The 13,196-nt window shown below is 42.0% G+C and overlaps 1 protein-coding gene across 1 annotated transcript in view; it reads right to left on the minus strand.

Moving 5' to 3' along the window:
- COL14A1 (collagen type XIV alpha 1 chain) overlaps nucleotides 1–13,196 on the minus strand; it is a 222,717-nt gene that overhangs the window by 22,650 nt on the left and 186,871 nt on the right. The window contains exons 36-39 of the mRNA XM_019642088.1: nucleotides 10,970–11,023; nucleotides 10,403–10,474; nucleotides 1,306–1,341; nucleotides 197–263 (exon numbers count right to left, since the gene is read on the minus strand). Coding sequence (XP_019497633.1) covers nucleotides 197–263; nucleotides 1,306–1,341; nucleotides 10,403–10,474; nucleotides 10,970–11,023 — 229 coding nt within the window. The remainder of the gene's footprint in view (nucleotides 1–196; nucleotides 264–1,305; nucleotides 1,342–10,402; nucleotides 10,475–10,969; nucleotides 11,024–13,196) is intronic.

Consider the following 13,196-nt stretch of genomic DNA (forward strand, 5'->3'; position numbering starts at 1 on the left):
TCCGTACCATTAATGTAGGCATCTAGGATAATCTGTAATGATGTTTTAGGTGGATTAGTGATGGCCATCTGGAAAGCTTACACGTCTGCACCAACACAAAGCTTTAGAGGTGATTTCCTTAGTCACCACACTCATGAAAAAGGCCAATTCCCATTTGGACAAGTAACGTAAACATCTGTAACTCTAAGGCACTTACTCTGGATGAGCTGTTCGCACACCTGACGTGCCACCGCCCTCACCATGGCTTGAGACTGCAGGTCACCCTGAATGAGAAAAGAAAAGCATACACCTAACTTTCAGTCACAAGCCAAGGCACACGGCAGGACTTCCAGGATGGAGATTTGACTTGACCCACTGCTCCCACCTGGGCTCTTCGGCTCCTAGCAACAGCTAGGATTGACCACCATGGTACAGGCAGAGCGGGAATAAGCAATTTGACACTTGTGGTGCAAGGTTCCTGAGAACCTGTAATAACTTAAAAAGCTCAAGTAAGCACTTTTGGTCCCAGATTCTAAAAAATTTAATAGTTTTGAAACATACCCATATATATACTTAATGCCTCATTTATAGCTCTTTAGAGCTTAAAAAATATAGCACTTTTTCAAGCAGTGGCTTACTTAATACGAATAACAACTCAGGGGAAAGGTGTTAAACCCATTTTATAGACAGAGTTAAACACATTGCTCCAGTTTTCTCAGAGGTAATTGGATGCGCCCAAGGTCATGGCTGTTGCTACGCTAGCCGACAACAAAATTATATTAGCAGCTGCACAATTTCTCAAAGGAGAGATAAGGCCCCTAAAATAAGCAGATTTAAATTGCACAGCCAGTTCTTTGATTCTGTGCCTGCCATTGTCTTTCTGGGTGTCAATACTGGAGGTGAAAAAAAAAAAAAACCAAGAAACAAGTCCCACTCTACTCCTTGGCATCTGTACAGAGCTTTTATTTTCCTGAAGCCTTTTCACAAGCATTATATAATTTCTTCATCAAATCCACTTTGTGAGTTAGGTGAGTTCGATGCTCTCCATTTTTTTCCTTAACGACATGAACCTAAGGTCATCTAGTGGGATGGTCCGCAGATCTGCGACTAATAGGAGCAAGCTCTCTAGACTTCCCACTTGGGGTCTGCCACTTGAAAATGGGCTCACGGTGAAATGAGCTGAAGAGGAAGCAGGCTGAGGAGGAAGGGTCTCAGAGCGATGACTAATCCTGATAGTAAACGGTCACCCTTGGTCAGGTTTGTGCAATGCAAGGTGTACAGCTAGCTCTGGCTGGGGAGCGCCTGCCAGCCAGGCAGGGTACTTACGCGTTCTCCTCGTTCGCCCTTTGCTCCGGGAACACCCTGTAAAAGTTTAAATCGCCAAGTTACTTAGAACACTGCCCTCAGCCAAGCAGAAGGATCGTGCTTCTTTTCTTATTTTATTAAGACATTTTTCTTAGCTCGCGTAATTCTGCAGCAAAAATAGACACGCAACAACAGGAATAAACAAACAGCAACCTGTAACCCCACCAAGCAGAAATCGCTCTTTGAACACTGGATTCCTCCAGCCCTTTAAATGCACAGAAACGGTATGTTTTAGTACAAAGCCAGGATCAGGCAGCAACACGGCTTCATAAACATATGGTTTCACTGAATAGGTTGTTCGCATCTTTCCACACTAAACACCACTCTATGAATCGTACTCCACTGATTCTTCATAATTGATTTCACAAATCTCTGCTGAAGAGCTAAACTGTTTCAATCTTTTTAAAAGAACTGCTCTCAAGGGAAGGAAAAGATCTTCCAAACCTAAGAGTTCAAGTAAGAGATGAGGTCTGTGAAATCCTACAGCCCCACTCAGCCTTCTCCCCAGGATCTTTCTTCCTGATCGTGGGAGCTCCTACTAACTTGAATTGTCAGGTGAATTATTATTTTGTTTTGTGACTTAGCTACTCTTTGACCCATAAGAAGCTTTACTATTACCATAAACTTTCCTACTGAAAAAAAAAATGGTGTTTTCAATGTTTCTGCAATGAAATCACACTTATAATACAAAACATGTGTCCTCAAAAGAATTTCATTTTTTTTTGTTTCAATGCTGAAGCAGTGCAATACATTTACAACATTTTTATAGTCTCTACCAATCTCAACAGACACTAAACCAAACTCAGCATCTTCTCCAAAATCTCTATTCAGTTAACAGTCACCTAAACTCAAAATTCTGGGTTCACCCCAGGGTGTGCAGGTAAACTGGTTCTGTGGAAAAATAAAATGCCCAGAGACTTGTAATGTTTGCTGCTACTGGAGATTTAAATACTTCTATAAGAGCTGATTTCAAGCTGCAAATGTGGTATCACTGAAGATGGAGTTGAGAACGGTAAAGAAGCACATGACCTACCCTACAAAGTACGTACAAGCCAATGGTTCTATTTTTTCTCCTCCCTTCCTTTGCCTGTCATGTGTCTATTACACACACACACACACACACATTTTGCACTGCAATTCCTCTTACACCCATCTCTTCTATTCCATTACCCAGGTGCTACCCTCACCAACCTCACACCAAGGCATCTGCAACTCCCTTCTAGCTAACCTCCCTAACTAACTAAAGACCTCCCTTGCATTCGCCCTCTACACAACCACTAGTTTCATCTTTCTCGAATGCCACCAGCATACAACTTAGAAAGCTCAGTGACAATTGGCTGATGGCAGCTCTTCCTCTACTCACAATCACTCAGTGATTCTTAGACATCCACAGGACAAAGACCAAGTTCTCTACTTCAAAGTTTTTGGTTATTTAGCCCCAATCTCCCTATCTCCTACTCCTCAAAATTTCACTTTCTCATTCCCATAAACCTGGTCTCCTCAGTGTATGAAAACGTGGAATGTGAGAAAAGTAGTAAGTGTAAACCTTGTAAATTAAAGATCAGCAGTAGGAATGTTCTAATGCAGTCCTTACAGCATCAATTATTTGACATTAAGTTTTTATTTTCATATGTATTTAATGGCAAGTCAGTGCATGCATTTCTCTTTTCCCTATGTAGATGGCAAGATCCCTAAAACTGAGAACTGTAACTTATCTTAATGTTTCCAAAACCACCCAGCTTGTTCCTTGCATAAAAGAGTCACTCAGACATTCAGCTAAGTCCAATATTAAATTGAAATATTTATTGTAAATCTAGGACTGTTGTCTTCTTTCTCTGGCCTCGACTTTCCTTCTGTTTCGTGAATAAAATGAAAAGAAGTGTAAATCTACCCTCTATGTGTTGTAAGGTAATTTTCCAATATTACACATGAGACCAGTAACCAACGAAGCCCAAGAGAACTTTATTAAAAAAACACACACCCACTCATACACATAATGATAGACTCTTAGCATTGGGCATATGGGTTTTTATTCTAAATTCTTTCAATTTTGTATTTGTTCAAAAATTTTATATGAATATTTTGGGTAAAACAATATAAGACATGGGGTAAGAAATAAGCCACTTAAACTCTGAGTTTCTTTGTAAGATGAGGCTATTAGGTTAAATGGTGTCTGGGGTCCTTTACGAGGCTAACCTGCTAGTATCTCACAATGCAGTCATTATTTGGAACGAGGTAACACAAGGGACAGAAACTAATGAAAAATACCTAGGCTGGGCTTGCAAGAAGTATCTCAGCCTCTACAAAGAAGTAGATCCTCACTATTTGTGACTTCTTTCAACATGCAAGTTCAATAAGGCACTCTTTCTAGCTTATGGACTCCTGTATTCCCAGGTCCTAGGAGTATGTTTGGAACATGTCAGGTGGTCAAAAATATGTGTTGAATGAATGAATGAATGAATGTCTGAATTTCACTTCAAACATGGACAACAAGCCACTTTCTACTTCATCTTAACTGCCTTGATTGCAGAAAAAAAAAGAAAAATATTTGACACACTCAGGCACCGGGCATCTAGATCATTAGAAAAAGAGTTGATTCTGTTAAAAAGTACCAAATTTTCATTATATAAACTTTTTACAAAAGATTTACAAGGCAACCCCCCAATTCTTTGGGGAAATAAATGTACCGGCTATGTCCTCTTTTCTCATTTTTAGGCTTCACCACAGGACAAGTCCCCCAAAACACAATAATGGCCTCTGGTAGGTCTAACTGGAGAAAAGAGCTACTTATGTCATCACAAAATAAACCCTTAATGGAACCAGCTTTTCGGGCATTAGATGTAAAACAAAAACAGAAATCAGCAAACCAAGTGAATATTTCACACTTTCAATATAATAAGAAACTCAATACTAGTAGTTAATACATAAACAGCTTTTCCCATGTCCCAAGCCCTGTTCTCAGTGTAATAATAAGATTAACTCATTTAATCCTCGTAAGACTCCTTGAAGATAAACTCATTTATTTTTTATAATAACCCTATGATAGACTATTTCTGTTTTACATATAAGGAAAGTAATGCATTGAGAGGTTAAACAGCTTGCCCAAGGTCACACAGGAACAAAATGGAAAAGCTGGGGCCTGAAACCAATCAGTGGGCTCCCGAATCCCCAGTATGTTCCACAGCTGCCAGCACAGAGGACACTGCTCAACAAAACTTGCTAGCCAATAACGTCTATTCCGGTGAAGATAATATTTCCACTAGATAAATAATAATAAGAGAGCAAACATACATTCCCCCCAACCTAGCTCTAGGTTTCAACTTGAGTCATTTCTTAAAATCTATTCTATCGTATTTTTGTTTCTGAACCAATTTTGACATTTCATTGTCAAATAGTGATCAGTGATTAAATGGGTTCGTCTGAAATGTTTCCAACGCAGAAACAGACATTACAGCGCAAACCTGAGTGATAAGGTAAGTGGTGAGCAGCAGCTGTTGGCACCTTCTGGTACCAGAGATGCTTGGGTTTAATCCGGCCTGAAATTCTTCAGCCTCGGCCTCACCATGCTTGCAATTAAGTAGCTATAGGACAGAGCTAGGCAGTCTCAGTGAAATATCCATTTAACGAAATATCTGTACGGCAAGAAGTTAGTTTTATTCCAACTCCTCTGACATCCTCCCTTTGATTTTTGCAAAGGAAAACAAAAACAAAATAAAAATTCCTGAGCAAATGAAGGCCCGTAAGTCCACAAAAAGTACGCTTTGAGGGAAATATATCTTCCCTGCAGATGGAGGCCAGAAAAAGTGGCACATTTTCCTTTAATTTCAGGAACACTTGAAATGTAAAGAAAAGGAAATACAGTAGCTACATTCATAGATTCACAGAATTTTAATGCTGAAGGGGAGGGGAATGATTTCATGGTCCAAGTGCCACATATTAAAGATGTCTGTTAACTAAAATCAAAACATCCTAGCTCAGCTCTAAAGCTCTTCCATGGTCTGGCCCCTAATCTATAAGAAGAATCACCTAATGCTCCCTTGAGCATCAGCCTACCTGGACCACAGACATCCCCTCGTTCTTCCTTTCTTTTAACAAATACTTACTAAGTACCCTCTGTGATACTGGACTGGGGTCTAGGAACGAAAACCTGAGTGTGATAACATTTCTGCTCTCGAGGGACTTTCATTTTCGTGAAGAGACGGACAGCTGAAGTATCTCAGCCTGAGAAGGGGAGGGTGGCCTCACACCCGAAGGGCACAGCTTTAAAGAAAGAGGGGCCAGGAGCTCACCAGGTGGAGAGAAGAGGAGAAAGCAGTCCAGACAAACAGAAGAGCCTCCCAAAAGGCAAATAATAAAATAAACTAAAATATAAAATAAATTGTGAAACAGTATGAAATATATTTGGGGAGCTTTAAGTAATTTTGCATGACTCAATTCCAAGTGAAGGGATGATACAAGGTCAAGCTGGAAGGGACATAAGGGCCCTTCACGAAGGGCTATGTATACCTGGCTGCATATTTGGGACCCATCCTCTGGGGAGAGGAATCCACGGGGGAGATTCAAGCCAGGAAATGACATATCAGAGTAGTTCTAGGAAGAGCCCCTGGCAGCTGGTGAGTGGACCAGACCAGGGCTGGAGCAGAGGCGAGAGGGCCAATTAGTTTCTTGTAATAATCCTGGTGAGAAATGAAGAGAGCCTGAAACAAAATTGTGGCTGTGGCGATGAAGCAGGAGAAAGAGTTGAAAAATATTAAAATGTACAAAAAAGTGGGGGTGCCCTGTATTTGTCCTATGTTTACCCCATCTTTCTGGGTGGAAATCGCACTCGTCTTACAAGATCCCATTGAAATGTTTCTTCTGCAGGCGCTGCTCTCAGGAGGTACCCTCTCTCTGTCTGTCTGTCTCTGCCTCTCTCTCTCTCTCTCTCTCTCTCTCTCTCTCTCAGTGGACCTTTGATAGCAACCTCCTTGCCTTTCCCTTAAGGCATTTCTCACTTTTTGCCCTTCTTTATACCTACTTATATTTAAAACAAACAAACAAACAAACAAAAAACCAAAAAAACCAAATCCATATCATTCTCTCTAGATTGTCCATGAACATGGAAAATATCTTGGTATCCTTTGTGCCCCTCAGAACACCTGTCCGCCATGGTTCTTATACATATTGTGGCTGCTCAGTAAATATTTTTAAATGAATGAATTAGGAAACCGATGTGCTGAGAGGCTGGATAAATTGCTTAGGCGATGAGGCTCACAGAAGTAGTTAAAGTCATGTCAGGGCCACATCTATAGAACCTGGATGTCCTGACTTTTCATGCAGTAGTCTTTAAAAGATGGACCTACTACCTATATTGGTTTCACACTAAACACATGGCCCCTGCTCCAGGTGCTTCATCACGGTCTGTTCCCCTGCAGGGAGGCACTACTTTTGAGCCTATGCTTCAGCCTCAGGTAGGAATTCTGACCGCAGAAGCAGCAGTGCACATTCCACCCTGCGAAGTCGGCAGCTGAAGGCAGAGTGCATGACAGCAAGCGTTCCTGGCACCGACTGTAGGAAACACATTGTTATTTTCAGTGGGGCAGTCTGTCTTTCTTGGTCTCTTTCCCTCCTGCCTTCCTAGACAGACATCCATGGGAAAACAATCAAGGCCTTAACACCATGACACCGAGTCAGCTCTCCTAGTCACGCCAGTCTGGCAGCCAGCAGGCCTCTGGTTGCTTGGGGCCCAAAACACAGGGAAAAGTCTGGGCTGGATAGTTCAGAAAACAACTGGGTTTTGAGAGGATCCCCAAAGCCAGTAGTGGCATCCCCACCGAGTGTGTCTGTGAAACTAAACAAAATGGCTTCTGTCTCTGTAAAAAGTGCCAACAGGGGCCCTTTTCTGTTGCTTTATAACAATCAAAGATAATATTATTAGCAAGTGTTTTATTTCTGGAAGACGGTTTATTGGTATTTTTGCATGCTCTGTATTTAGAGTCTGCTCCAGAGTTTACAAAAGGCCTGGTGGATAAGCAAGGCAGGGTTCTGTTTCCCTAAGGTATCACTGGCCTCGCATACCCCACTGTCCTCTCCCAAGGTCCCCAGAGCCTGCTCTCCTTTCTCATCCAGGCCCTCTTGACTCAGGACCAGCTCAGCTTGGGTTAAGGAACGTTAGCTCTAGGAGGTGTCAGTAAGCGTGCAATGCACAAGACCACCTCGTACACAAATATGTTTGTTTACTATCAAACCAAATTAAATTGTTTTTGCTTGCTTGTTTCATTTCAGGATGCCTCAAAGCCTTTGATGTCCTAAGACCTCTTACGACTTTCTGGGAAACAGATTTTATACACACTGCCTCTGACACTCCTTTAACCCAAGGCCCTTGCTCTCTGAGCCCTGCTGACACATTCTGGAACTCTTGTTCCCAGGAGCACATTAAAGCAAGCCGGCTGGAGCCTGGTAGCAGAGATGATGTTTGCAAATCTCTTTTTTTTGGTGAGAAATAGCCTAGAATCCAATGAATAGATAAGTTCTCAGTGAAAGGATGGTGGAGACAGGAAGGCATGTGTGTGTGTGTGTGTGCGTGTGTGTGTGTGTGTGTGTGTTCACACATGCAGGTGTCAGTGCATGACCATTCTTGGTAATATTATTTTGGATTAAAAAACAATAAACAAAAAACATGGGCCGGCCGAGTGGCTCAGCTGGTTAAGAGTTAGCTCAAGAATGTGAGCTCTGAGTAACAGGGTCGCTGGTTCAATTCCCACATGGGTCAGTGGGCTGTGCCCAAGCTGAGCTGCCGCTGAGCTGCCAACAGGTAGCAGGATGGCTCAGCTGGTGAGAGCATGTGCTCCTAACAACAAGGTTGCCTGTTCGAGATGCTGGGCTATGCCCGCCCGCAACTAAAGACTGAACTTGGCACCTTGAGCTGAGCTGCTGCCAGGGTGGCTCAGGGGATAGAGCACGTGCTCTTAACAACAAGGCTGCCGGTTTGACTCCCGCATGGGATGGTGGCTACGCCCACCTGCAACTAATTGCAGCACCTTGAGCTGAGCGGTGTGACTGAACTTGGAGCTGAGCTTGCTGCACCCTCAACTAAGGTTGAAGGACAACAACTTGGCTGTTCTCCTTCACCAGTTCTCCAACACTGTTCCCTTCCCCCAATTCCCCAATAAAATCTTAAAAAAAAAAAACGATGTGTGAAGATAAAGCAATACATTTTCTTCTGTGGCCCATTGTCAGCTTGATTTGAAAAGCACGGATCTAAAAGTGTTTTGAACAATAACAATGTATTTGGAATAAGCATATGACTGCTAAGGAGGGCATTTATTTGGGTGGGTAAATTAGGGTGTTTGCTGAAATCTGGAGGCATTTTTTATATCTTGTGTGTGTCTGAGTATGTGTCATGTGAATCGTAGTTTAGAAAAGAACTGAGGATGAAATAATTTTATTGAAATAAGTTTCAGAAATAAAGAGTAACATGACTGGGTAGCTAGAGGGAGAGAGGTGTCTTTCTGAATCAGAATCTATGTTTCTGTTATGTCTTGTTCACTATGGTAGACAGAAACAGGCTCCTCGCCAAAAAAGTGTTCATGTCCTAATCCCAGAATCTGTGAATATATTACCTTATATGGGAAAAGGGACTTTGCAAGGGATCTTGGTTATACAGAGAGATCTGGCCCAAGTGTAATCACATAAGTCCCTAAAAGCTAAGAACCTGGGCAGCCGGTTGGCTCAGGTGGTTAGAGTGCAGGCTCATAAAACCAAGGTTGCCAGTTCAATCCCCACATGGGCCAGTGAGCTGCACCCTCCACGACTAGATTGAAACCAATGACTTGACTTGAAGCTGATGGGTCCTGAAAAAACACAATGTTCCCCAATAAAGTTAAAAAAAAAAAAGCTAAGAACTTTTCTGGACTGTTCACAGAGAGATGGGACAGGCAGAAACAGGCAGAGAGTTGAGAGACATGGAACATTATCGGCTTTAAAGATGGAAGTGGGCCATGAGCCAAGGAATTGGGAAATCTTCAGAAGCTAGAAACGACAAGGAAACAGATTCTTCCCTAGAACCTCCAGAAAAGGAAATGCCGACACCTTGACTTTAACCCAGTAGGACCTGCATCAGACTTTTGACCTACACAACTTTAAGATAATAACATTCGTGTTCATTGACGCCACTGAGATGGTGGGAATTTGTTAGAGCAGCCATAGAAATCTACTTCATTGACCTCTCCTACCTTCACTCTTCAGGCTTCACGGTCGCACAAATTCTTAGCATGTTTGCAGCAGTATAGACATGTATACATCTGGATTATTTTAGTTTATGAATACACACTTAGACTGTCACAGATAATATCAGAATGCAGACAATACCTACACTTAGAAGGAAAAACTTCAGAGCCACAGAAGATACCAAATGTGGCTTTGGAGGCCATGTAATGGAACTGCCTTGTTTTACAGATGAAGAATCAGGCCCAGATGCGCTCCTTTCTTTCTCCCCCCTATCCTGCTCCTCTGGCTCCATTGATCCATTTAAACACAAATTTAAGGGATTAGAAGCACAAAGTGGGAGGTAATTAGTTCCACCCACTGTGCTTTTATCCAAACACCACTATTCTCTTATATGTGAGTACGTTTTCATGGAAAATTCTGTCTGTCTTGTAGAACTTAGAAAAGAAAAACCTATTTCCATTCTCACTAACCCTTGACTTTCTCAAGCCTTCTTCTTTCTTTTTTTTTAATCTAGGAGACAGGTCTATGAACACACAGCTATTGTACCCAATCCCTATAATAATGGCATTGTATTTACTTAGCCAAATGCAGGATAACAAACAATGGAAATATATATAAACCAAAGCATGGCTGATTGTTCCGTTGGGACCATCTGTCTTTAGCTATGACATATGCACAGTCTGATCTTAATTTTTATCCTAGGAGCTTCTTTGTTTTCCTTCATGGATTCCCACAGCATCTACGACTGAATAAACATTTTTGACCAACAGAAATGCTGGTAAATTGAAACGCAAATAAACCAGAGGGATGACTGGGCAACCATCCCGACTGGCTACTGCTACATACTCACAGGTGGTCCCAGGGCGCCTTGGGGTCCCACACTTCCTGTGATCCCTGGGACTCCGGGAGCTCCAGGAATGCCCTAATAGAGAGGCAGGAAGATGGAGCAAAGGTGAGGATTCCTTCAATCTCATTGAAGACAGCCAGCTCTCCAGGAGGAAAAACACACACACACAAGGATAGCTTCTCTTTCCCTTCAACACCGAGACTTTAGGATTCATTGCTCATGCCTGGCCCCAACTACCAAATAAGTAGAGAAGAATTTTTTTTTGGGGGGGTGGGGTAGGGGGAAGTTGCCACATTACCAGTTAGGTGTAGTTCTTTCAAATTCAAGCCTTACACGTGTCTAATAAAAACTATATCAATGTGGCAAAGTGGCTCAGAGATAGAACGGTCAAGCCATATGGATATCTTCTTTTTACAGGATGTTTTAGGAAGAGTTTTGAACCAACAGGTGAAATGTTACACTATTGCCAAGATGGCTGCCGAGGTGAAAGGTCTGGCAAAAGGAAATCTCTCAAAATAAACAAAATGCTTTAAAGCAGAATACATCCCAGTAGTTTCTGGAGATACTTACAATTGGCCCTGGTGGTCCTGGAGGGCCAGAGGATCCATCCTTTCCGGGAAAGCCCTGGGGAAAAGAAACACAGTGCTTTATATGCCTTTCAGAGTAGGTGTACTTAATCGCATTTAACATTTGGGGCCCAGGGCCTGTCACTTGTTCTGAACTTCCAGGGACTCACTGCTTTTAAACTCTTCATGGGAATTGTTCTTGGCAAGACTTTTGTGTCTATTGGCTCTGTGAAATTGTCCAGGGTAAGAATTTCAGGTGTAAGACATAGTACACAAACTTAAGCATAAACTTGTTTCCAGGAAATGTTTTAATTAAACTAAGCATAACACAGGAGAAAGGAGATCCATTCTTGGCAATTAATGACCAGACCAAAAGGATGAATTCGTGTTTCTCATGACCTAAAAGAGTTTTGGGGAGGAAATCCCTATTATAGGAATCTATGTTACAAATTGGGAGTATGACAATAACTGAAATTCTGTGACTCTTTGGGAGCAGCTTGGAGGGGAATATGGGGGGCTTCTGGCTGCAATGATACAGTTTTGACTACTGGGCAGATTTGCTGAATGTGTGTCATCGTGGGCTTACAAATGGGTACATGTTTGTTTCTCATTCCATGTTGGAAGAGTTTAAGGCAGAAAGCAAATGTTGTTCTTTATAAAAATATCTTTGTACATTATTGAGTGTGTGTGTATGTGTTATTTTCATGTGAGTGTTAAAAACAATTTAATAGCCACAATGACTTACTCTTACATGGTTATAGTTCTTAATTGTGGATGCTGGACTTTCTACTGTAGTTAAAAACATGAAAATCTTCAATCTAAATTTTACAATATGTTCACAAAATTTTGGTCAAAATACCACCTCTCCTACTACATGGAGAAATGGACCTTTCATCTTGCCATTTGTTTCCTATTGGAATAATCCATTCTCATCATGAACCAACACAGACCAACCTCTCCCAGCCTCCTTGCTGGCCTCGCCCAATTCTCTTTCTAAAATTTGTGCCTCTTAGAAAAGTGAGTTCTCCTTTCCACTTATTGCTCATGAAAATTCACCTTCTTCGGGCTTCCATCCACATTCACATCACCTCTTCCTACTTCGAGGCATCAAATAAAAGAGAAAGTAACGATGAGGCCAGACAAAAGGAAATGGTTTGTGAATTGGGACAGAGAATACGAGAGGTGGCATGAAGAGGGAATAAGATTAGAACGTAAGAAATGCATTGGCCAGCAAGATCCTTTCATCATGCTCTCAAGCTTGAATCCTAGTGAGTCCGAAACCAGATAAGGAAGAGAATTCTAGAGCTCACCAATATTTGTGGTTTCCCTTTTCTGCCTGGGCACATTGTGAGGCTATATTTCCCAGTGTCCTGTTCCAGCAATTATGTTGGAGACATAGGGCTGAATTCTGGCCAATGGAAAGGGGCCAGTTCCAGTTCTGGCTCATAAAAATTTCCCATGGGTAATCCTTCACTTTCTGTAGCAACTTTAGAGGCCACATGTTGAAGAGGAGAGTATCCCAAGATGGAAAGACCCTGAGTCAGTCCCTAAATGATTACATGGAACAAAGATCAGACCTCCCTACTCCCTTACCTAGCCTGTTGACAGCCTTGGGTTGTGAACAAACTTTTACATTTGTATTTTATTGCAGTAAACAATTTTAATTTAGGGTTGAGATATTAGGGTTATTTGTTATAGTAGCTATTCTATACTAATATACAAGCTACTGTTTGTTTTTTTACTACTACTTCTATTCTGTCACTTCAGTTAGTCACACATATTAAATCATAAATCTGCAGTGATAGGCCCTGATATAGATTAAGTCAGACACACACACACACACCCTTCCTTGGATCTGCTAACTAGACAACAAAAAATGAATAACTGATGTAAGTTGAAGGAAATCACTTTCCATGGAGTTAAATATACCATGTCCAGAAAGAAGAACATAAAAAATCAGAAAATCTGAGAGAAAAATAGAACCCTAGAACTCCTCCAGTCCAACTCCCTAATAAGAAAGAAAACTTGAGACTAACAGAGGTTAGGAGACCTTACCATTAAAAAAGGGGGGGAGGGCCGGCCGAGTGGCGCGATGGTTAAGAACTGGCTTGGACGCCAGAGGGCCCCGGTTCGGATCCCACATAGAGGGCCAGTGACACTGCCCTCCACAGCTAAGATGCTGAACAACAGCTCAACCTGGAGCTGGGCTGCCGTGAGTCGCCGGCGACAGC

The sequence above is a fragment of the Hipposideros armiger genome, unplaced genomic scaffold (genome assembly GCF_001890085.2).
Source record: "Hipposideros armiger isolate ML-2016 unplaced genomic scaffold, ASM189008v1 scaffold_65, whole genome shotgun sequence".
Classification (NCBI taxonomy): domain Eukaryota; kingdom Metazoa; phylum Chordata; class Mammalia; order Chiroptera; family Hipposideridae; genus Hipposideros; species Hipposideros armiger.